General features: G+C 40.3%; 1 protein-coding gene across 6 annotated transcripts in view; it reads left to right on the forward strand.

Moving 5' to 3' along the window:
* The window catches only part of INTU (inturned planar cell polarity protein), a 96,433-nt gene that overhangs the window by 31,776 nt on the left and 39,038 nt on the right, over window positions 1-25,619 (forward strand). For all 6 annotated transcript variants that reach the window (XM_045019350.1, XM_045019353.1, XM_045019349.1 and 3 more), the window contains exons 4-6: window positions 7,980-8,183; window positions 14,516-14,634; window positions 22,034-22,123. In XM_045019350.1, the coding sequence (XP_044875285.1) occupies window positions 7,980-8,183; window positions 14,516-14,634; window positions 22,034-22,123 (413 nt within the window). The remainder of the gene's footprint in view (window positions 1-7,979; window positions 8,184-14,515; window positions 14,635-22,033; window positions 22,124-25,619) is intronic.

Below are 25,619 nucleotides of genomic sequence, written 5' to 3' on the forward strand. Positions count from 1 at the left end.
ACACCCCAATACCTGCCACAGCCCTGAGCCCCCTTCTGCATTCTGAACCCCTCGTCCCCAGCCCGGAGCCCACTCCTGCACCTTGAACCCCTTATCCACAGCCACAGCCGGAGCCCTCACCCCCTCCCACACTCCAACTCCCTGCCCTATCCCAGTGAAAGTGAGGGAGGGTGGGGGAAAGCGAGTGATGGAGGGAGGGGAGAAGGCGTGCGAGTGAGGCGGAGCCTTGGAGAAGGGGCGGAGTAGGGTGGGGCCTCAGGGAAGAGGTGGGGAAGGGGATGGGGCAAGGGTGTTCAGTTTTGTGCAATTATAAAGTTGGCCCAGCTGCGTCCTAGGCTTCAGAGCCCGAGCACCAGCCTGAGCTGGAATATGTACATGGCTGTTTTTAGCTCTGTAGCACAAGCCCAAGTCTGTAGACCCAGTTTTTTTTGTTTGTTTTTTGCAAGGTAGACCTACCTTCAGAAGCTTTTATCCACAGCTAACAAAATTTTGCTGTGGTCTCACAGCTTTCAGAGTAGGCACTTAAAAATAAGAGGGGGATGAACTTGGTGATTGTACACTGAGCAACTTTTTAAAAGGAAACCGTTTACAGAATTGTGGTAGTAACTTTTCTTCAGGAAGCTGAACCAGTTTCTTGTACTTAGAATGTAATATTGTGGTGAAGTGCTGTTGTCACACTGCAGTTTGCATTTCCCTTTTAATGTTGTACACTGGATGCATTGATCTGTATTTATTTGTTTTTATAAATCTTTCTCACAACAATATTGCAAGGCTTATTTTTTTCATTTTAAGGTTAATTTTTTAACGTTAACATTAGTGTTTATTTTCAAATTGTAAACTATAATTCTTGTCTTACACACTATAGCTAGTTAGGGTTTACAGCAGTGAATAGCACCCTAGTTACATGTGCACACTGTAATTCTCTAATGTGTGATGAAGCCCCCATGCTGTTTTGACAAAGATAGGCTTCCCCAAAACAACAAGCATTATGCATTACTTCTGAGACTGTTGAAACTGACCATATTTCTAGGAGCCGCCGAGCAGATACAAACGTATATACTATTAAAACAATTATTTAATCTTAGAAATTGTTAATTTTCATGCTACCCATGTTCCAGATAATTAAATATTTCAAGTTACTTTGTTAAATCTACCTCACCAGGGACATTGTACAGATTTATAATGAGAGATGGAAATTAAAAACTAAACTTCTTTCTCATCACAGTATGTCCCAGTGTGTGTACACTATTCTTAATGCTGATCAAATAGTTCAAGATTTAATCCAACTCCTACAAATAAACATTTCCTATAAAATAAACTTGTCTAGTGTATTGGGAACCTGACTGTTTTCTTCTAATGGTATACAAAAATAAGTAATAATAGTGAAGATATGTTTACCATTCAGAAGGTGAACAGCAACTAGAATTTTTTATTTCTAGGTCATTACACTCAGATGACCACACTGCCATTTACAGCAAAGTTGGTGCTAGTTTTTGTAGGTTGTACATCTGCAGTTGCATAAGTCTAAGTGCTAGTGTGTCAGTTTAGGAAGGTTTCCAAGATATTTGACACCATGGAGCTTGACTAAACTAGTGAAATTGTGGTAAAGTATTGGCAGAACTCCACTGTAGAAGAATCCTGTCGCATCCTGCCTTTGACAAAATAGGTAGTTGCTGTAGCTACTATTGTTTACTGAATGAAAAGCAGACAATGTTGCTTAATTAATTGTATCCTTGTTAAATTAGAGCATATATATTGTTGCTCAAACATCCCATATAAACTTTTTTATAGTAGTTAATGTTAATGCAGCCTTAACATTCCCATTGACAGTAAATCTGTCAAGCAGATAGTGATTGCTTGAAATGTATAACTGTTTCTCATGCTGGCTTTCCAAAACCTTTTATTAAAGTGCAATTATTTCCCAGTAACTGAACCAGCTTAAGTCAAGCCAGAAGAGTGATTACCTAAATAGACTGTTGGAGAATTTTAATATATAGTTCTGTTTTTTTGCAATTGAAAACATTCTCTTCATGCTGCAGCAGAAATAAGTTTTGTTGCTTGCAAGCTTTAGTAAAAAAGATTGCTTGTTCACAAACTGAGTGGTTAGTGTATTATCATTCGCTATGCATTGCAAAAGACATTGGATATAAGACAGTTGCAGCTGCATAAGACAAACTGTAATGTTCTAAATCAGTTATTTCCATAATAAGTTGTCACAGCTTTTTTGTGAGTATACATAACTTATACATAACTTTTTGCTATCTGCCTTTTCAGAAAAAAAATCTCTAACTTCTCTTAGCCCCAGTGAATGTGAATATAGTTCATCTTGCCCATTAACAGTACTTCTAGGATTGTGCTTATCTTACACAAATATCAATTTTTGGATAGATAACGCCCAGTTTATCATATTTGTAAATTATGCCCACCCAGCACCACAAAGGCCCACCCAGCACCACAAACAGTTGCTACATCAGACTGTATTTTTTTTCAAGGCAAGGACCACATCTACCTAGCACAATCATGCCCTGATTCTGAGACGTTTGGGTACTACCACAATGCAAATAATACAATAGGTAGGTAGATACAGAAGTAAATAAAAAATGAAACAAAAATATCCTTATTTTAACAAACCAGATTTTCACTGAATATCTGAAGGTTTTACAGCAGTCTTTGAACATGATCTAGAGACTACAGAGTACCCCAGCCTCAGAAAGATCTGAGAGAATCCTGAATATTTACACTGTTAGTTTCATACAGGACCTACATTTTAACTCGCTGTAACCAAACCAGCTGCTACTTAATTTGACACAGATCACTGCTAGTGTTGACCCACTTCTGCTTAGCTTTGCTCATAAGAATATTGATGAGTCTGAACCCAAGATTTCTTTTCTTTTACCACTGTTTAGAAAAGAAAACCAGACCCTATATTAGAACAGGCTTAAGTAAATACAGTGATTTACTTAATTTAATTCAGCTTGGCTGACTGTGTTTCTTTATGTCCCATGAAATTATTGCAAGACACACAGGCTCTACCATACCCTAGTCATAAGGGTAACAAGAAGAAGAAAATCTCTGACTTTCTCCAGGATCTATTTTAACCAAATACTTTGAAAACATTCAGTTAAGTGAATGTAACTGACATTTCTGGATTGTCTTTCAGCCAAAGATCCCAAAGCACTTGGCAAACTTTACAGAATGTATATATGGACTTTGGGCTTCCTTCACCCTGATTTATTTTAAGTGGGGGAAGTAAGGAAAAGTGTTGTTCTTTTTTATTAAATGAGTGACCATTAAAATGACCTTTTTTTTTTTTAAATGGATGATTCCGTGAGCTGCCTGTAACCCACAGCACTGATGTTGTAGTCCCACATGTTCCAGGTCTGCTTTTGGATTACCTCTATCCTTAAAGCCCAGAGTTGGGAGCAGCTAAACTTCTAGTCTGCTCCCCATTCCCAGATGACAGGATGATAGGGAAGCGAATGATTGAAGGTAAAAGGGGCAATTATAGATGACAAAAGGTGGTTCTAGACATGGGAAGAAAGTCACTTCCAGCTTGTGTAGAGGATGGCCAGTTTGAAGTTGTGCTTGTGGAGGTAAGGGTCAACCAGTCATTTCACCACTTCTAGAGATCATGTCATGTATCACTGAAAAGTAACCACTTCTAAGGTAAAGGTGGCAGCTTTCCTCCACTCAGGAGAAAGTTAAGAATATCTTTAAATATTTGAAATGACAGAGAAATCTTAAGTAGACAGAATGTCAGAATTTAGCCATGACCCTGAGGCTTACAGCCATGTTCTCACAAAAGAATACAACACACCTGTGTACACCAGCAGTGAATTTGTCCCTGTAACTGGTATATAGAATTGATGATGCAGAATTTTGGATGCATGGTACTACCAGCTGCTTAGAGTACTGTATATATAAATGATTTCAAAGTAAGTGATTATCACCATATGTAGATATTAGATACAAATAAACTATGTGGAAAAAGTGTTGTTTAGGTTGTAAAGTCAAGGCCAGAATGCAGGTTGCCTATGCAACTTTAATGTGGTTCCCCCTGTGCATTTTGATAAAGGCTGTAATTGATCACATACTATTTTTCCACAGGACTCTTGACTCGTTCAGTGCACAGGATGAATGGTGCTCACTGAATGAGATGGATGAATTCATATTTCCTAAGTCTTAGGAATCCTAAGTTCAGTTCTGGAGTGGAGTGGTGCTGTAGTGATTTTGAATCCTTCTCTCCCTGCCCCCTTTGCTCCCATTAACCTGCTCTGTCTGGCTTGCGTTCCTATCCTTGTTTCTGCACCTCACCCCTCTGCATTTGAGTTAGAGGTCTTCATCCTCCTCCTCCATGCTGCTTGGCTGCCAGCAGCAGGAGCACTGAGAGCACAAAAAAGATTGTCTCCCTCAATTCCGCTGCCCAGCTCCACAGCAGCCCCTGGGAGCTAGGTGGAGCAATTATAGGGAACATTCTACTCAATGCCTGTATCCTTGGGGTGGTGCATGCTCAGTACAGATGGAATCTTTGGAGAATATTGCCAGCGTCTATTAAAGTTCTACTTTGTGCAAATTGTGATTTTCAGAGTCTTATAACTTGGCTAAATTTGGATGACTTTTCATGAGGAAAGCAAAAGGCATAGTCAATGCTCCAACAGAATAGAGATTCTAGAGTTTCTCAATGAAATGGTTGTATGAATTTTTAAAGTGGGCAAAACAACATATTTTTCCCTAACTGCATTCTTGTAAATCACTGAACCATTTTAGTTGGAACTTTCCAAAAATGTTCAGTCGAAGGCAGATACCTGGCATGGAAAATTTCAGCCTGAATAGTCAGTTTGGCAAGTTATAAGCTACTGAAAACAGGGTTTGAAAACAGGGTTTTATAACAGAGAGGTGCCAGGCAACTTTAAATAGGCGACACTGCCATCTCTGCACATAATAAAAGCCATATTTTTGGATATTTGGCTTTCTTGGTATTTAGATTATCCTTTTCTTAATATGATTTCCTGTCAGCTGTGTCATCTTTAACCAGAAACTCTCCTGAAGCTGGAAAAGGGAATGCCCAAGAGTGGAAGATACAAGATTGTCTTAGAGGATTTTCCCCTTTCCCATATGGAAGGATGGGGAGATCATGCACAACCACCAACTCTGTGGCATCATTTTGTCCTGTCTCCAGACTCCATGTTGTTTTTGTATTACTTGTAGCATCTAGGAGCCCCAGTCATGAATGAGGGCCCCATTGTGCTAGATGCTGAACAAAAAAATTGTCCATGCCCCCAAAGAATGTACATTCCATGTATGATAAGAGATGAGCGGTAGATACAGGCAAATGGGGGAGTCTAAAGAAACAATGAGAGCCTGATAGACAGTGGTCACAGCACATCAGCTGCATCTCTGTTATCAAGTTTTTTGTAGACCTCACAGCAAAAGGGAGTTTTAAATGGGAGATTTGAAGAAAGACAATGAGGTGGTTTTGTGGATGTTTATGAGGCGCTCACATGTATGAGGGGCAGCAAAGGAGAAATCGCAATGTTATTTGAAAATATACCAAATGATTGATGGAGGCTGGCATCGCTGGCAGAGTGGAGGTGCGAGTCAATATCTCAGTGTTTGAGAGAGGATAGGAAGGGTGGGAGTATCCCTTGGCTTGGAAAATAGAAGAACTGAAGGAGGAGAGAACATATATGTTGTGAAGGTTGTCAGCATGGGCACAGGTTTTCCACCAGACACACTTAGCAGGAGTGAAGGAAGCAGGTATTGGGGGTGAGCCAGAGCTGTGGGTGGCAGTGACAGAATAGAGGTGCAAAAGAGGTAAAGGTGAAGGATAGTTAAGCATGGAGAGAATCAACAATGATATCAATGGGAGAAAGGGAAGAGACATAGAGAACAGAAGAGAAGTCATCACCATTCCTGTACTAGAAGTCACTGAAGGGTCTGTGAGAGGGAGGGGGCAGATGAGTGATGCTGAAAGAGACCAGATGATGCTCAGAGAGGGGGAACTCAGTGATGGATCAGAGTTGAAAGCAGTGCTTGATAAAGATCATCTCAAGTGAATGTCCATTTGGTGAGTGGGTGAGTTGAACCAAGGCTGTAGGTCAAATGAGGAGGTAAGGGTGAGAAGATGGGTGGCTAAAGGGTGGGTGGGTCATCAAAATGGAAGTTTGAAGCCACTGAAGATATCGATGGGAGAGTGTGAGAGGAAGAGGGAGAGCCATGAGTTGAAATCAGAGAGAAAGGAAGAGTGATGGGGAGGAGCTGGGTGAGTAGGAAATGACACCAACATGGAGGGGGAGAGGGAAGAAGAGTTGGATGCAGTGCTGCTTAAAAGAGGAGAAAGGGCAAAGGGGGAAGAGGTTGGAAGTGGCAGGAATGGGAGAGGAGAAGCTCAAGGCCATCAGTGGGAAGGGGAGATGGGGAAGTGGAGGGTCAGATGTCGAAATGGTTGCAGTACATGGTAGTCTTTTTGCTCTTTCTTGACAAGCATGAGTATTGTATACTGTCCATATCGCTTGCTAGATTTTCTTTGAAATATTTTTTTTTCACACACACTACTTGCTTTTGTTCAGGCTTCTTAAGCTTAATTGCTATTGAGGAAGCATGACCATTTTTTTTTTCTCACATCAGTTACCCTAGTTCACTGGACAGAATCAAGGTTCCAGTAAAGTCAGTGACAAAGCTCCCATTGGCTTTAAATGGAGACAGCATTTTAGCATGTAGCATACTGCCTTTGGAACTTTCGTCTGATCAGATATTTTGAAGTTAATTTCCAAATGGGCAAACAAGCCTTCACCAAGAAGGTAAAACCTTTTATTTCCCCTTTCTGAGAGGTACAATTTTAGGCTCAAACAAGAAATAAAAATTCCTTTGTTTTCCCGCTCCCGTATTTACTGTGTAGTTTTCATTAAAAGTAAGAATTTTATTAATTAATTTAATCTTTTTAAAATTACTTTCATAAGCCAACTGTACATAAAATGCAGATTTAAAAACACATTTTGAAAAATGAAGAATCCAGTTCCAAACCAAATTTATACTTGTTTTTATGTTGTTTAAAATTCCAATGTATATACCCAAAGCTAAAAATTATACTTATTTTTAAAGAAAGTAATATAAAATAGTTGTCAGCTGTACGATTTTTTTGTAAAATGGATTTAATCATTGTCTTTTTATAAATTATTGTCACACTTTGCTTGTTAGAAGAATTGGGACAGCAGGTAACACAACAAATGTTTGTGCTTATATACTGATGGTATATAAGAGATAGTTGTTAATGTCCAATCATAAATCAGCACAGCACTTCTTTTCCTGCTTAATTTTTTTTTAAAATTGATATGGCAAGGAACAATGAAAATGTACTGGAAAGTTAGTTTGTGGTAAAGAATTCAATGGACACTGAGTTCTAAAAATTTACTAAAAGGTTGGTGGTGGTTTGTGGTCCAACTTAAGTAGGTTACATTGCACTAATATACCTTTCTAAACTGATGAGTTTAAAATGTTAAGGAAATACTTCTGAAAAAGAACCTTAAGAACATGTAAATGTGTAAATAATGCCATTTTGAAACAAGTCTTATGTAATAATGTTTCAAAATGGTGGTGCTAGATTGTGTGTTCAAATAAATCCAGAGCAGGAAGTGTGTTTTTCTGTTTTTAAAACCATAAAAAACAAGTATGAAAACATATCAAGCCACATGCCTAGTTCACATGGTTGATAAAACATGTAATAGCTGGCTTTGTCATTGGTAATACATGGTTATATAACATTGAATGTATAAGTGGCTTTCTTCAAACCACAGGGATTTTTCAATGCTTATGTCCTTTATATGTGTTTCAAAATTTCTTTGTAGAGAACTTTCTCTACCATAAAAAGATAGAAGAAATTACAGCTCTTCTTAAAGGCAAAATATATTTTTATTTATTTGACATTGAACATGACTTTAAGTATAGCCCCATTTTTATAATATATTTAATTATTTTAATAGGTGAAACTTACATTTGAAACTTCAGTCTTTGAGCATGAAGGAACATCTCAGCAAAGGTATAAACAGGCACAGTCCGCTATGAACAATCTCGTCAAGCTTCTGTGGAGAGAAGATAATATGGACCTTCAGCTGGCTATCCAAGGCATGCCTCATATTGTTATGTACCTCACACTTAAACTGGACTCTGAAACATCTAAGGATGAGGTATGTGATCAACCAAATGAAGCAAAAGACAGGCAGGATTCAATTTAAATCAATAGATGTCAGTAAATGTTGATTTCAGGTGACACACCTGCAAGGGTGTAATGTCACCAGCCCTGTAGCAGTGCAGAAAGCCCTCTGCAACCGTGGTGGCACAGGAGTGAATGAGTGAGGTGGGCTGTGACAGTGGAACCACAGAGGGCGCAGCCATAGAGACACAGATTCTGGATCCATGTGGGTGCTGGGAAGGCTGCAGTTCTGGTGGGGTAGAGCAGAAGACCCCTGGCCAGGCCTGCGAGGAGGAGGAGGACAAGTTCCCAGTTGCAGGAGAGGCCACCCCACTGCTGAATGGGTCTGTCCTGTGCAGGAACTGTTCAGTAACCAGGTGGCCTCCCCAAGTGCTGGCTCTTCTTCCTCCTTGCAGCTCTGGCTAGGGGTCTCTGCTTTGCTGAGAGAGCCCCCTGCACACCCACTCTCAGTGCTGTCCTAACCTCTACCCTACCTCAGCTTAATTTCCTGCAACTAAAAATTAAAATAGTTTAAAAAATAAAAAGTTAAAAATTGCAAAAAATTAAAAATCAGATTCTGCTGAGTCTAATTATAATATCAATTGTTGTGACTTTAAATAAAGGTACCTCATGTTTACTAATCCTTTTCTAAGTGATTCCATCTTATGGTCAAAGTGTCTGCAAAGTTATTATGTCTATTATAGAAATCAGGCCTGAAATTCCAGGAAAAAGTTAGGAGTCCAGCTTACAATCTTTAATTGAATTTTGAAGCACTGCTGAAGGTCCCTCGATAAAGTACATTACCATAGGTCCTTAGAAATAAAGTGAGAAGGAATATCTTCAGGTTTTTACAATTAGCTACCACATTCTTATCCTGCTGCTTTTGAACATTGCTTTATAAATGTAAAGCACTATACAAGTACAAAGCATCCTAACTCATCAGAATTTTTTTTATGAGAGAAGCTGGTAGAAAACCCTATATTTAAGTTGCTTAACACTTTCCATTATAAAGGATTCATGGGACCTTTTCTTTGAGAAACATTAACATTTCCATTGTTTGTAGCAGGCCATTGATATTAGGCACGAACAACACCCTCATGCTCCAGAAATGCCCTTTCTTTGTCCTATGAAATTCCATTCAGTTTTTGCTGAGATATAAACTGTTGAGAATTGCTATTTCCTTTCTCTTACTTATGTTTGTCAGGAAAATGTTTTCAGAGTGCAAATACAACTGAACACATGAACATTCTGAGGTTGGGTTCATTCCGTTGACAAAGCAGAAGCAGGACACACTGTACGAGAAATGACTGGGAATTATCAGAACAGCTGTGGCAGGTAGGGAGAGAGAGAAGCCCAGCCCAGCTCAACTATCTCTGCCCTTGACCCAACATGACCAGGGCTGCTTTAGGAGCATCACATGGGGCAGCAACCAGGCTCCCTACCCTAAATTGCCCCTGGACTCAGCACTTGGTCCCAGGAGCCCATTTCCCCTCACTCTGGAGCACTATATAGAGCAGGAGCTTTCCAAACTCCCAGGGTAGCAGGTGAGAGGAAAAAGCTGGGCCAGGCTTTTTCCTCTCCTGCTGCTGACTAATCTCTAGTGGTCCATCCCTCTGCTGGGATAACATCTTTCTCCAGTTGCCAATTAATGCAATTTGTCCTTAGTTTAAGTGGCAGATGTCTTCACTGCAGTGATAATGGTTAGGGTTTAAACTCTTCTGAAAATGCATTATGGAGTGGAGAGTGTTACAGATGCACATAAAGGAATTTGTTTTTACCGTTTTCCTTTGTGAGGGAGAGGAGGGTAACCTAAGAAATTACTTTAACCCCTGTTCCTTCCCCTTCATTTAAAAAAAAACTGTTTAGTTTGCAAAATCAAACTCTTTAAAGTAAGGATATGTCAGATTTACAGCTACTTAATTCAGCCCCTTGTGTGTATGCCTTATGATACTGTGGCATGTTATTTTTTTTCTGCAGGACTCCTGCTTCAGTCAGTGTATAGGATGGACAGACAGGGGGGCAGAATTAACGCTACACAAGCAACTATAAATCTGGCATTTCCTAACTTTTCAACCCTAGTAATGTTCTTTAAAAACAAACACACTCTTATCCTCCCACCCCCCATTGGGATAAAGGCTACATTATAATACTGTAAGCCAGCGGTTCTCAAACTGTGGGTCAGGATCCCAAAGTGGGTCATGACCCCATTTTAATTGGGTCGCTAGGGCCAGCATTAGACTTGCTGGGACCCAGGGCTGAAGCTGAAGCCTGAGCTCCACCCCCAGCTGGGGCAATGGGTCTCAGGATACAGCCCCCTCTCCTCCCACCAGAGATGGCAGGGCTTGGCCTGTGGCCCCCTTTCTCCCCACCCACAGCGGCATGGCTCAAGCTCCGATGTGCTCCCCCCACCCAGGTCATGTAGTAACTTTGTCAGAAGGAGGTGCAATGACGTTTGAGGGCCCCTGCTGTAAGCTTTGCTTTTCAAGCCTCTCTCATATCATTTAGGAGACTACACTTTCACGATCAGAGGTGGCTATGGTACAAAGTAGTTTATACAAATGTCTTTTATAAATCCTTCAGGGCCACTCTGGTTCACTTTCTGCTGTTTTTTGCAACCTAAGACTTCTCCCATTAATGTAGAGAAAATCTCAGAACATTTCTCACTTTGGTATTTTCCCACAATAAGAATGTATAAGGTATTCTCAACTGGCAATGGAATAAATATAAGAAGCTTAATCAAAGTTCACTTACAATATGTTGCAAATGGTTAGTTTTTCTTTTTTAAATCTTATGCTGCAGCTCCTTGTCCCCATTCATCCAATATGGACTATATTGTAAAGCTAGAGACAGTTGTCTTATAAAGAAAGAGACAGCATTGTCCTGGTGAAACATATAAACTTAATATTACTAAAATAGTGAAAAAATACAAGGATAACCAAGGCTTATCTGGTTTCAGAGCTACTAGTTTCCTCATTAGGAGGTAGTTAGATTTGGCACAGGTACAGTCCCTGCACTTGGGTATGAGAGGGCCACTCCCTCAGTACCTAGGGTGACCAGATGTCCCAATTTTATAGGGACAGTCCTGATATGTGGGGCTTTTTTTTATATGGGCTCCTATTTCCCTCCACCCCGTCCCAATTTTTCACACTATCTGGTCATCCTATCGCTACCCCACATGGCACCCATTGTCCTATCCCTTCTTCACACTTTTCTGTGATACAGGACTGGAACCTCATAAGGAGTAGTACACTACACCCTTGAAAAAGCGGTTGCAGCTGGCCTGCTCCCCCTACATTCCAGGGATAAATTCTTCTCTGAGCAACCCCAGAGGTGGTGCAATCTTAAACAGCCACTAATGCTGTCTTGTGCCTAAATGGCACAATTGAGCTCTTAAAAACATACATTTTACCAAAAGAACACCATGCCTTTTGGAGAAAATTGTCCTTTAATGTTATTCTATTAACAGTGAATGAATAAGGATATGCTGTTCCAGATTCCAGACTTTACAGTAGTTTGGATTAGAAATGAAGAAACGTATCTATCTGTCTTCTATAAGTGATCCTTTATTGGGCTTTTTATCTCTATCTTGTGGCTGATTTGGTGTGCAGATCACCTTAGCCTCATTAGTAAATAATGGCAATTTATACTAGTTTCTCCCACTTATGAGCCCTGGGCACTCAAAAGCAGAATTAAAGAATCCTAAGCCTCACAGAGCTTTGGCTGTTGTATCATAATGTAAAAGTCATCTGCCTATAAGGAAATTAGTCTTCCATGTAATCACAGATTCAGCTAGTAGGTTGGGTCTCAGTTGAGCTTTTTAGAACAAAGTAAATATTTCATTCCATTGTAACAGATTTCTGTACTTGGACAGTCTTCCAGTGATTTCATGTTTTAAGAGAATAATGTTATTCATGTCTTTTCTAAATGATTGATATCAGTATTGGAAGAATTTGTTTAGTTTCTATGTAAAGCAAGCATTACTGAGCAACTAATGAGACCCTGTTGGCTTTTACAAATACTTACCATATAAATTCTGCAGTAATAGTTCCTGTTTTAATAGCTTTTGAATGAATCTTGCAGCGCTCACAGTCTTCTTGTGTACAGCAAAGCAGCAGACTATTGTCTCCTTTCACTGCGGTGTAAGGACAACTTAAAACATCCTTTGTCAGTGTCCTGTGTTTGAAGGTTGTGGGAGGTTTTTAGCTGGTCCTCTCTATTTTGACAGGAGTCCTTTCAGCCATCTTTCCTGGTGCCAAGACTGTTCTGATTAAAGCAAACTGTTTCTTTGCAGTTCATTATATGAGAAGTGAGGATAATGGAAATAGAAGAGGTGGGATTTACTGACAAAAGAATATTTCCAAGCAATATTTTAGTGTTCTGTTCAGAAAATATTGTATTCTTTTAAGATTAACTACTTTGTCATTTATTAATTCAATTGTCCTTGGCCTTTGCACCATTTAGACAAAATGACACTTTTCAACTTGCTTGGAAGACAACTGATCTGCTTGTGTGGTGATAGATACTAAACCTTACTAACTCATAAATATATAGATGGTGCTGCTGGGATCTTTTGTTATGTTTGTCTTTTCTTTCCCTGGGAAAGTGTATAGTTATTTCTCAAATGAACTGTGTAAAGGTCCCTGTTCATTGGGAAAGAAAAGATTTTTTTTTTCTAACCCATTGCAATGCTGTAATTAGAAAAGGCTTTTTTTCTTGATGAGAGGTCGATGCAGAAAATCCTTGTTGCAAACAAGTATTTAAAAATAGAGCTAATTAAATTGAATGAGAGTGGCAGAGCTTGCCAGTTCTCTCAATAGCGAGACTTGAAATTCTTTTAATCTGATTGAAAAGAACATTTCCCAACAAAATTTTGGCACAGTCACTGTTGCTTTTATTTGTTAAGAAAGATAATTTCATTTTTAATAGTATCTCCTGGCCTCTCTATCTTGGGTAGACTTGATATTTGAATTAGATTATTTCCAGGCCATCTAATAAAGATTGAAAACACTGTATAGGATTGCAGTATCTCTGTAGGTATCAGTTATTAGCTCTGTACATTTTCATGGGTTGACAAACTACACCGAGTATGTGGGCATTATTATCCTTTAGTTTATTATTCCCACACAAAAGTGCTTTAATTAAAGGTTTCTGAAGTAATTAATATAACTGTTATGTAAAATAGGTAACGACATCATTTCCCTTTAAGAACCTAGAAATTTAAAAGACTGGAAAGAATCAGGTAAAATCATTTACCTAAAGATTTATTACCCCTACAGTTACTGATTCTGCAATTTTTTGCCCTTAGGCAGACTTCTGTTCCTGTGCAACCACGTGTAAACAATTGCATGCTCGGCACCGTATTTGTTAATGACCTATGAATTTTTTCAGTATGTACCTACTAATATCTTGCTTTATATGTAACTATATCATCAGTGATGTATGTGTAGAAAGGCCGTGTATTTATGTTGTAGTTTAGGGCCTGATCTTTAGAGGAGCTGTAAACCGACAACTCATAATTGAAAAATGAAGAAGGCTCTGGTTTTGTTAGTGTGAATAAATGCTCGCCGTTGTGAGTAAGGGGTTCACAGATTTCCATTTAAGAGCTAGATCACATGTTCAGAGTGCTGTACAAACACGAACAAATGTGATTCCACGGAACTGTTGTTTTTTAAAATGACTATTTTTAAGATGTGAAATTCTTCAATATGTTTTTAATTTTTGTATATATTTGCCCTCATAGTAAAGATTTACAAAAGTCTTTTTTTACAAACATATATATACAAACATATGTTTTTACAAACATATGGTAGAGCCGACCCTGTGTGTGTGTGTGTGTGTATACTTAAATGTATATCATCAGTGATGTATGTGTAGAAAGGCCGTGTATTTATGTTGTAGTTTAGGGCCTGATCTTTAGAGGAGCTGTAAACTTAAATGTATACACACACACACACAGGGTCGGCTCTACCATTTTTGCCGCCCCAAGCAAAAGAACTGCCGAAGCGCGCGCACACAAAAAAAAAAAGCGCTCCGACTGTGCCGCCCGAAGAATGGATGGAATGCTGCCCCTTAGCATGTGCCGCCCCAGGCACATGCTTCCTATGCTGGTGCCTGGAGCCGACCTTGTGTATATATATGCACATGCTTAAAAACTTTGCAAGTTTGTAGCAAGGTCTGGAAATCCCCCAACAAACCAGTGCTAGATAACATGCTGGGGAGGTGTGTGATAAAAGTTTTCAAGTCCAAAATAACTGATGTTGCGGATATACTTTTTCCTTAGCAATCTTTTCCTTTGCTTAACTAACTGATAATTTGATATCCTGACAGCAAGAAATTCTTTACCAATACCCCGTATCAGAAGCATCCCAAAAGCTGAAAAGTGTGAGAGGAATATTTCTCACTCTCTGTGATATGCTGGAAAATGTGACTGGAGCCCACATTATCAGGTAACAATATTTTCAACTTAATACAAAACCTTTTTGTTTATTTTTTAACTTCCCTTTCTTTTTATTTATACTGAAGAAAACATCTGTACATCAGGCTTTGTTATTATGCCTAGTCAAAACAAAAATGAGTTTATCTTCTAATCTGTAATTTTTTATATGGTATAGCCTGCTTGAAGTTGATCTGCCTAATGTGGCTGTACTGTGAATGGTTATGTGTTATTGGGCTGTTTCTTTGCTTTAGGTCTCGGTGGCTAGAAATGTAGTATAATATGTAACGCATCACAGGATCTGATCTTATGAACTCCCAGTCAACCTTGATCTAAATTCTTTAGCAAGATTCCTGGATTCTGTATCATTTTAGCAAGGTAGAATGGGTGTTCTGTAGCAACTTAATTTAAATTAAAAAACTAAGATTTTAACTCAGTTACGTATGAAAATGAGTGATAGTCAGTATAGTAACTCCTATTTATTAACTTTGGTATTAAATTAATTTTATTTCATGAGTTTTTATTTTTGATTTGTCAACGATCTCAGCACGTAACTGCATCATCTTTAAAGGTGCAGCACAGAATCTCACCTGTTTTTTAAGACTGTTTGCAGACTCAAAAAAATGAGATTGCAACAGTTTTAAACTTAGTTCACATTTCAAGTTCAAGATTTTCTTCTCAGCTATATAATCTGGGGCATAATAGTTTTAAAAACTGAAAGCTTAAACCGTAGAACACATTTGCTTGGCAAATTCCACAGCCTTAGAATCTGAGAGTATGTCTACACTTAGAACTGGGGGTGTGATTCCTGGCTCACATAGACATACTCACACTAGTTCGAATAGCTAAAAATAGTAGTATAGTCATGGTAGCACAGGCCATGGCAAGCGGCAGCATGAGCTAGGTACCCTACGTACAAACCAGCCTGGACTCCTTGGGTACATACACGGGGTGGCTGGCCCATGCAAATGCTGCCAATGCTACTACCATGACTGCACTATTATTGTTATCGCACTACTTCAATGAGAGCTAGTGAAAGTATGTCTACATGAGCTGGGAATCACACCCCTACCTCCAAATGTAGATGTGGCCAGAGAATACATGGGACCCTGGTTATATGTAAGGTAGAGAGAAGTTAATGAAGCTGTATAAAAATGGGAAGAAGAAATCTTTGGGAATAGGAAGCCAGTGAAGGAAAAAGAGGAATAATGAGAATCAGCCATCTTCACAAACTAGAAGTATGTTCCATTTTTAGTTCATGTTACTCCCTCTTGACCCTGATTTATATGTTCTGTGCCAGTCACATCAGTCCATAAGTGTCTAAGTATCAAGCCTGTCACAGTGAACTGGTTATAAGTGGTAATTGTCAATGACTGATGTTCCTGCTCTATAACGTGAATATATACTGGCTGGTACAATATAGTCATGTGTGCACAAAAAAGCATTTAGCACAAGAACTGCAGTTGTCAGCCATTTTCTAAGGAAGCATTGGAAAGTTTTACCAGCTATACAGTTATATAGTTATAGTCGTATAATCCCCAGTGTGGACACTCTTATTCTGGTGTTATTGCCTTTTTCTAGTTCAAGTTAAATCCCTTCCAAAGCAACATAAGCTAAATTGAAAAAGGGCACTGTTGTACCAAAATAAAAGTATCTACATGGGGGAGGAGGGTTATGCTAGTGTAACTACATTCGTTGAAATTTACACTTGATGTAACACAGAAAAATCTTTCCTATGTAGATAAGATGTAAGTGTGATGGAAAGGCTATGGCCTTTTCCAGTTTATGCAACTCGTTATTACTTCTTTTGAGTATCCTCTGCATATTCCCACTCCTGGGAAGCACCAGATGTTGGAACCTTCTCATTGCAGTTCAGATGTTGGAACCGTCTCATAACAGTGCCCATTAGAGCACTGGTGCATCCCATTTACCTCTTTCCTCAGAGTTCCCAACATTATGAGGGCAAAGCTATTAAAGGGGGCGTGGGGCCCTCTGCCACCTTAGTTCCTTCCATCTGCTGCAGTACACGGATGTGAACCTCTCCGGATCCTTCTCTCAAAATAAATATTGAGTGCCTTAGTTTAACAAGTAATGTAGTCAGTATAGATAATTTTATTCTAATTATGCTATCTAATTGTTTAGGATTTGGTATGCTTAGCAGTTAAACTCATCTACCAGTTTCATAGGGAATCCAAAGAGAGCCAGTTTTAAGAGATATGCATCATGTACAGTCGCCTTCCTGACATTGGATGTCCATGTCAGATGCTTGATGTACCTAAGTGAGGGTGTGACAGAGTTGGAGTAGCTTAGGGCTCATCGCTCTTTGCACTTCGTAAGTGTCCCCGCATGGGCCAAACTGGAAGATAATTGATTAGGACTGGGTGATTAACCAGTTAACAAGGAGATTCAGCTCATCAGCTGGGGACTGTTAAATGGAAGATAGGAAGGGAGAAGGGAAGGCTGGAAGGAAAGGCCAAGAAACCTATGATTTCACAGAGGCTGAGATCTCTCTCTCCACCCTCTCCCCCTGTGCCTAGAGCTACACTGAAGTTTGGGGAAAATCTTATGGTGATGGGAAATGAAGCTGCATACATCTTTGTAAATAAAGTACATTATGGTGAACTTAGGTAAGAGGGTGTGAAGTCTACTTGCAAAGAGAAATCCAGGGTGAGGGAGCATCCTCTGTGACTGCGGTCACTCTGAATTCTGAAAAATTCTCCTTTTGGGTTGAAATGTTCTATGCTTGGTCTACGCTAAAGGGTGATTTTTATTTTTAAGAAGGGGGAAGTGTCCAAAAATAATTCATTTCTGACTACGCAGTGTATATCCCCTTGCCCAGTTTGACAGATGCGGACTACAGCTCTCTCAATATATAGAGCTGGACACAGATAATGGGCTGTTAGTCTCAAGTCACTTCTGGAACATCTTCCATGGTGAAGACTGTAAAGGCCTAACTGAAAATCCACAATGGAGTGCTCAAAAATCACAACAACAACACACCACCTGCCCTTAGCATCAGAAGGAGAAAGTCTTGTTGTTCTTGTTTTTGTTGAAGCACAAAACTGGTAGAACTAGTGATTTTATAGGGACTCCAAAGTGTTTACTACATTCTGAAAATTTTAAGATTTCATTTAATAAACAATGTAGGTTTCTACTTTTTTCAGTAGACTAGGCACAGCTACCTAACAATAGATATGCTGATGTCTTGTTAAGTCTTACAGAAAACTGACTCCTGCCAAAAATTAGAAATAAAGGTCTGAATTCTGCTTCTTCAATGAGGCGTGAACTTCAGTACCTAAGAGGAAGCATTTAACATAATGTTAATTGCCCTTCTTCGTTTTACTTTATTTAAATATTGGTTTATATTTTATCAGGTTGTCATGGGTCATTGTTAGAAAAATTGTGGAAAGCATTAGTTTCTGTATTGACCTGATACTAAAATAGGTAACTTATTCATATCAAAAATCTTCTTCATATAAAAATAAATTGTGCTGTAAGCCTTATCTTTGGAGCCACTACTGGTGCTTTGTATTTGTGTTTATGTACACGTATAAAAATGTAAATACATTGACTACAGCCATCACTTTGTTGTTGATGTAGTGTAAATAGTAAAGATATTGGGCACTGTACCCTTCCATTTTGCTCTAGGCATTTTAGATAGATGCTATGGTGTTGCTTCTTTTTTTTTAAGCATCAAAACATTAAACTGCTGAGAAAATCTAGCATTGTTTTTAATATTTTTATGTTACTTTGTCATCTTCCTTGCCTCTGTTTTCTGTCTCCCTACACTGTGTGAATGCATTCTAATGCTCTGGCAATTATTGATTCAACTGAAGTATAGTTTATTCAGGCTGAACACCAGCAGCATGTGCCAGACTGAGACTAAGTCCTCCACTTCAAATCTTAATTTACTTAACAGCATTTCTTTAAAGTTAATTTGGTTGGAGTTAAGGGAGGAGGAGAGTTCTTTTTGCTTTTTAAAGCAACATGAAGATTATGGCCTGCAATGTAAGCTCTTTGGGGCAGGAACAGTCTTTTTGTTCTGTGTTTCTGTCTAGCACTAGCACATTACAAGCGATAAATAATAATGAAAACCTCTTTCTCCTTTTTAGGCAATCTCAGCACATCTAGGTTAAGTTTTCCTCCTATCTTATATTGTTGAAGTGCTTCTGGCACTTTGAGCTTACAAAATAGTTAACATTTGCTAGTTTTGATTGATTCAGTAATTGCTTCCCCTCCCCCCCAGGTTTCAGAATGGAGCCATGTTAGTCTATATCAGCAAAAAGAACGAGGAGTACTTGTGGCACCTTAGAGACTAACACATTTATTTTTCATGTTCTCTGTGTATACAGATCTTCCTACTGTATTTTCCATTGCATGCTAAAAGTGGGTTTTAGCCCATGAAAACTATTTAGTCTCTAAGGTGCCACAAGTACTCCTCGGTTTGTTTGTTTTTTCAGTTCCGATCTTGCTTCCTTGACACAACTGGGTGTTCTGCCCTTGGGTTTAGGAATTGCAGCCTCCTGCTCTAACCATGATATAACAGTCTAGCCTATAACAGTTGTGAAAATGCTTCTTCTTTTACTGTAGCTTCCCTTTTCTAATGTACATTGATTTCTTGCTTCATTTATTCACAAACCATTAGCATATATTTAGTCTGCATATTTTAGGCACCAGACGCTTACCACTAATTCTTGCACTTGCACATATGTTCTCCCTTGCATCCTCTTACATCTTATATAGGTATCAGTACTTTGACTTACACTTCATCAGTCATAGCCAGTAATTATATGATTTTCTTGTAAATCCTTATGGATGCTGGATGGAGATTCTCCCACAGAGGCATTTTCTGACAGCTCCAAACTGTCTATAAACATCGTAAAACAAGGCAACCTATTTCTAGAAGTCCTACACATTCTCTATTCTTGTATTCAAGAAAAGGTTACAAAATCCATAAAAACTTAGACTGACTTTTGCTGGTAAAGAACTATATTTCCAAATTTTAGAGGAAAAACTAAAGTGTAAAATCATTTCTGATGGCTTCTAGAGGCTGTTACATATTGTTTAAAAATGAAATAGAAAATACCAGTATTTTGTCCAACATTTCCTTAGTCAGAAAAGTAGCTTTTGATTTTCACCTCTGTTCATGTATGAGTTGTTGCTGAGTATATAATGAATTGCTGTGTTTTCTATTTTCTATACATATTTACTGCACTACTAGTATCTAACTTTTTGTTTGTAAAGAACATTAGAATATCTTAAGGTGGAGAAGACTAAGGTGGTCACTCTTGTGCTGGTGAATGGCAATGATCTTTAATTCGGTAATTCACTATTCTATAATATAAATATTGGATCAAAATAGAGTGATTTAATCATGGAGAGACAGCCTGAAAAAAAAAACCAAATAATTTCAGTTAAGTTTTTAAACTAAACTCTTTATGACTTTATTTCGGTTTGATACAGTGATATCTTAATTTGCTATTTAAAATGTCTAAGGCTGTAATAGGAATGGTGAGGAAAGTAATACTTGTTGGAAATCCTGGGGTCTGTGAAAATTTCAGTACCATTATGACTGTAGGATGTTACATCCACTAAGTCTGTCTATGGTTTCATGTCCCCAATCAGGGTAGTATTTCAGCATCTCAAAAACATTAATGAATTAATTGTCACAGCAATCGCGTGATTTAGAAAATATTGTTACTCAAATTTTACAGATCAGGAACTGAGGCAGAGGGAGATTAAGTAATTTGCTCAAAGTTGCACAGCAAGTCTGTGGCAGAGCCAGAAATTGAACCCAGACCTCTTGAGTCCCAATACAGTACTTTAATCACAAAGACTACCTTCTCAGTCTTTTTGATTTAGGCAAAGAGTATTTACAGTCTTCTAAAACATCTTGAAGTTTAGCAGCAACCAACAAACTCAATCTGTTGGTTATATTTAATCTGAGACAGTCTGGTAACTAGATTATTGGATTCCAACTCTGTTTTTTTTTTGTCCCACTTCACTCTCCATTTAAAATATGTACATTCTCCATATACACCTCTACCCCAATATAACGCTACCCGATATAACACCAATTCGGATACAACACGGTAAAGCAATGCTCCGGGGGGGCGGGCCTGCGTGCTCCGGTGGATCAAAGCAAGTTCAATATAACATGGTTTCACCTATAACGCGGTAAGATTTTTTTTTGGCTCCCAAGGACAGTGTTATATCGAGGTAGAGGTGTATTTCTATGATTAATACACTGATACTGTAACAGTTCAGGCTTACCTCTGTCATTATTTCAGGTAAAAAAAATTTTAAAGTACTGAAGTCTTGTTTCAAAAGAGACTGAGGAGCCAAAATCACTTGTGGGGTCTCTCAGATAAGACTGTAACCAAGGTTTTGACCACTGAAAATGTTGCCCAGAGTCTATAGCCGTACCACTTTCTGCTGAAATCCTGTTAATTTTGTAAGCTAAGTGAAAGACCTCTAAAGAATACCTTAATGGCTCAGAAAGAGATAATGGCATTCATCTCTGACATAGTACTTGGTTCCCATATGGGGCATGGAGTTACTTCAGGAGTCTTTTGGTTGGAACATAAAGCAAGTCCTCGCCATTTGTGGTAGTTTGTCCTAAGGCCCATTTTGTAACAATAGGGGCTTTAGCCCTGGTGTCTTGGTCATTATACTTGGCCTGGCTAAATTCTCCCTGTAGTTTCCACTGGAAAAAGCATTCTGTGTTTCTTATCTGAAACTCTTTTATGTACAATAGTACTGCTTTGTACCATTAAATACAAATGACTGCATTTCAGTGGTTGAAGAACCAATCCCTGTACATACAGCTCATACAAAGTTACAGTTTATATAGTAGTGTGTAAGATATGTTGGATGTGAAGTGCTGCTTGTCTATAAGCTCATTACTATTAACAGCATGCTCTGCATGTTACTGTGCAGTTACACATTTTCTTCAGATATTTATACTTCTGGTGCCAGATCTGGTGGTCTATTCCTGGCCCAGTTTAGCAGTACAAAGCTAGCATCCCTCTTATCAATAGCCACTCCAAAGAAATCAGGAAGAGGCAATGAGGAGGCAAGGACCAGAGGAGAGCTGTTAAAAAGTGGTTCAGTGGCTGCTGTCCTTGTAACTCCAGAAGGCATTTTTCTAGCCTGAGAAATCAAAGGGGGTTATGTTTTTCCATTATCCCTACCAATTTGTTTTAAAAATCTACTGTGCAGTAGATGATTACCTTACAAATAACTTGTAGAGTATGCACTTCAAATTCCATAATTATAAATGCAATTGTATGACCCAGCTGAATACTCAGTATTTAAGTGAGCATGAAGCTTTATATATTAACATTCAGAATAAATGATGACCCTTCATATAAAGCCTCAGTAAACATTTTCTTCTGGCTTTATTTTTCTAGCTCATCCCTTTTTTTATGTGGGAAACTGGTTCAGGTGGTTTACTGGAAAGAATCTGACAAGTTGCTTGTGATTGGCCTTCCTGCAGAAAGGTGAGTGTTAAGCATAGCATGTTTATTTTTTAGAAGATGATTGAAATGTGCAAAGACCTGGGAATAGTAACTTTCTTATGTCAATTTAATATATGTATAGAGCTATATTTTCAGTTGTATGGCTGGTAACTCTGCATCTATGTAGGAATTATTCAGCTTTCGGTGTATGGAAAATCACTGCCAAGAACTTGACAGAACTAGTTTGTCACTGAAAAAAATAGTGACTTTTATGAATACTTTAAATGCCCTGAACGAAAACTGCTATTTGTGTGGAAAATTATAGTTAATGTGCTGTATCTGATTTGGATTGTAATCTCTCTGCAGCAGGGACTCTATTCTTTATCTGAGTATACAGAGTTTAGCACAACGGGGCTGCAGTCCTGATTTGGGCTCTGTAGGTGCTACTGCCATACAAATAACAGTAATAGTCAGTGCATGGTCAGGGAGGCAGGAACTCCCAAGTTCTTTTTCCCAGTTCTACCACTGATCTCTGTGTGACCATAAGTAAGTCACTTAAAGGAAAACTATTGTACAGTAACTCCTCACTTAAAGTCGTCCCGGTTAACGTTGTTTCATTGTTATGTTGCTGATCAATTAGGGAACAGGCTTATTTAAAGTTGTGTAATGCTCCCTTCTAACGCTGTTTGGCAGCTGCCTGCTTTGTCCACTGCTTGCAGGAAGAGCAGCCCATTGCAGCTAGCTGGTGGGGGTTTGGAACCAGGGTGGACTGGCAGCCCCCAATCAGCTCCCCCTATCAGCTCCCCGCTCCCCTAAGTTCCCTGTGCAGCAGTTGCCCAGCAGGCTAGCAATTTCAGCTGTCCCTCCCTCCACTGCCATGTGCTGTTCCTACCCTCTGCCTTGGAGCTGCTCCCCAAGACTCCTGCTTGCTGTGTGCGGGGGGGGGGGAGGGAGAAAGAGGTGGGGATAATGTCAGGGAGTTCCCCTCCTCCCTGCTCCTGCACCCCGCTTACCCTATCTTCCACAGAGGAGGGGGGACACAAGTCAGGGCTAAGGATGGAGGGAGCTTGCTGTCAGCAGCTGCAGCCTCAGCAAGCTGATCTAATTAACAAAGCAGTGTACATAATGGGAAATGTGCATCTCACACACTCACACTCTGTGTGTGTCTGTCTCAGTCTGTGATACTGGCTCCCCTCCCTCCATTTCTGCTGCCTTGTAGAGTGTGAGAGTTAACCCTCGAGGGCTCAGCTAATTGCTAGTTCATCATTTAGCAGTAAGGCATTCCCTGGGAAATATCCCACCCTCTGATTCCTCCACCTCAACCAAGCTTCACAATCATCATCACTGTGTACCAGTATTAAATTGTTTGTTTAAAACGTACAGTGTGTGTGTGTGTGTGTGTGTGTGTGTATTCTTTTGTCTGGTGAAAAAAAATTCCTGGAACCTAACCCCCTCATTTACATTAATTCTTATGGAGAAACTGGATTTGCTTAACAGCATTTTGCTTAGTCGCATTTTTCAGGAACATAACTACAACGTTAAGTGAGGAGTTACTGTATGTTACTATTTAAGTATTGTGACGGGGCAAGGCCAGATGGCTATAGTAAAGTAGTGGGAGACAGATATATTAGCCACAGGCTAAACAAATTCTTGCTACCAGGATAAGCAAATGGCAGCTGCTCCAGGTCAATTAAGACACCTGGGGCTAATTAAGATCTTTCCAGAAGGCAGGGAAGACAGTGGGTTGATTGATACACTTGATGCCACTCAGGGACTGGCTGAACGTAGTTACAAGCCTCCCAGTTAGTCAGGTGTGCGTGGGTGTCAGGAGCTGTAGGAGGAAGCTGCGCTGTTGGAGGAACTGAGCAGTACAAACCATCTCAGGCACAAGGAAGGAGGCCCTCAGGTAAGGGTGAAGTAGATATAAAGGAGCTGGGGCTGCTGTGGAAAGTGGTCCAGGGAATTGTACGCATCCTGTTTCCAAAAAGTCAGATACCATAGCTGATACTATTAGGGTCCCTGGGCAGGCGCCCGGAGTAGAGGGCAGACCCGGGCTCCCCCCTTCCCTACTCTTGAATTAATCACTGAGACTGGGAGACAACAGAGACTGTGCAAGGGCGGGGGTAGCTTCTCCTCACCTCCCTTGCTGGCTTATGATGAAAATGGCTCAGTAAGCTGTGACCCTTGTCCCTAGAGAGAAAAGGGCTACGTGGAGGGTCACAGTGAGCCTTTGAGGCTAGTGAAATCTGCCAGGAAGTGCGGGACCCACGGAGACAAGGACAGAGCTTTGTCACAGTATGTAGTGTATGTGTAGGGCCCTACCAAATTCACAGTCCATTTTGGTCAATTTCACGGTCATAGGATTTTTAAAATAGTCCGTTTCACAGTTTCAGATGTTTACATCTGAAATTTCACACTATTGTAATCATGCGGGTCCTGATCCAAAAGAGGGTTTTGTGGGGGTTATAAGGTTATTGTAGGGGATTGTGGGATTGCCACCCTTACTTCTGTGCTGCTGCTGGCAAGGGCGCTGCCTTCAGAGCTGGGCAGCCAGAGAGCAGCAGCTGCTGGCCGGGCGCCAAGCTTTAAACTCAGCACCACCACCAGCAGCTGCACAGAAGTGAAGGTCACAGGGATGGGAAGGTGGGTTACCATACGTCCATGTTTTCCCGGCAGCTTCCAGCTTGGGTCGGGGACTAACAGCTGGGTCTGCAGCAGGGCCACCCAGAGTGGGGGGGGAAGTGGGGCAATTTGCCCCGGGCCCCGCGAGCCCTGGCCCAGCAGCAGTCCGGGTCTCCCCTGGCATTTCGGCGGTGGGGGGCCCTTCAGTGCTGCCAAAGACACGGAGCGACTGAAGGGCCCCCCGCTGCTGAAATGCTGCCAAAGACCAGACCGCTGCTGGTGAGTACAAGTGCCGCAGCTCCCCCGCTTTGCCCGAGGCCCCCTGTATCCTCTGGGATGCCCTGGTCTGCAGCCTCTCTGCAGTGGGGGGTGACAGCTTGAGCTGCAGCTTCTCCGCAAGGGGGAGTGACAGCTTGAGCCATAATCTCTTCAGGGAGGGAAGGGGTGGCAGCTCAAGTCACAGCCTCTCTGTGTGGGGGAGGGGATGACAGCTCAAGCTGCAGCCTCTGTGCATTGGAGGGAGGGGTGATACTTTGGGTCGCAGCCTCTCCACCCAGGTCAGGGGCTGACAGCTGGGGCCGCAGCCTCTCCATGTGTTGGGGAGGGAGGTGACAGTTGGGGCTGCAGTCTCCCACCAGGGTCAGAGTCTGTCCCAGCCAGCAGCCACAGAACTCCCTGCAACCAGGAGAAGTTCCCAGAGGTGGATCTGACCCTGCTCCCGGAGCAGACCCTGCAGGGGAAAAGGAAGTCCCATCTGGCAGGGATGTTCTGAGGCATAATTGTTTTACAAACTCTATGAAATGCTAAGTTTTACTGTTATTGTAGGACCCTGCTTATCAACACTACTTATTATAAAGGACTGAACTTTGCAGGTTAGTAAGCAAATAAACTTGATTCAAATATGCCTTTCCTTTTG

Source organism: Mauremys mutica, chromosome 5, assembly GCF_020497125.1.
Source record: "Mauremys mutica isolate MM-2020 ecotype Southern chromosome 5, ASM2049712v1, whole genome shotgun sequence".
Lineage (NCBI taxonomy): Eukaryota > Metazoa > Chordata > Testudines > Geoemydidae > Mauremys > Mauremys mutica.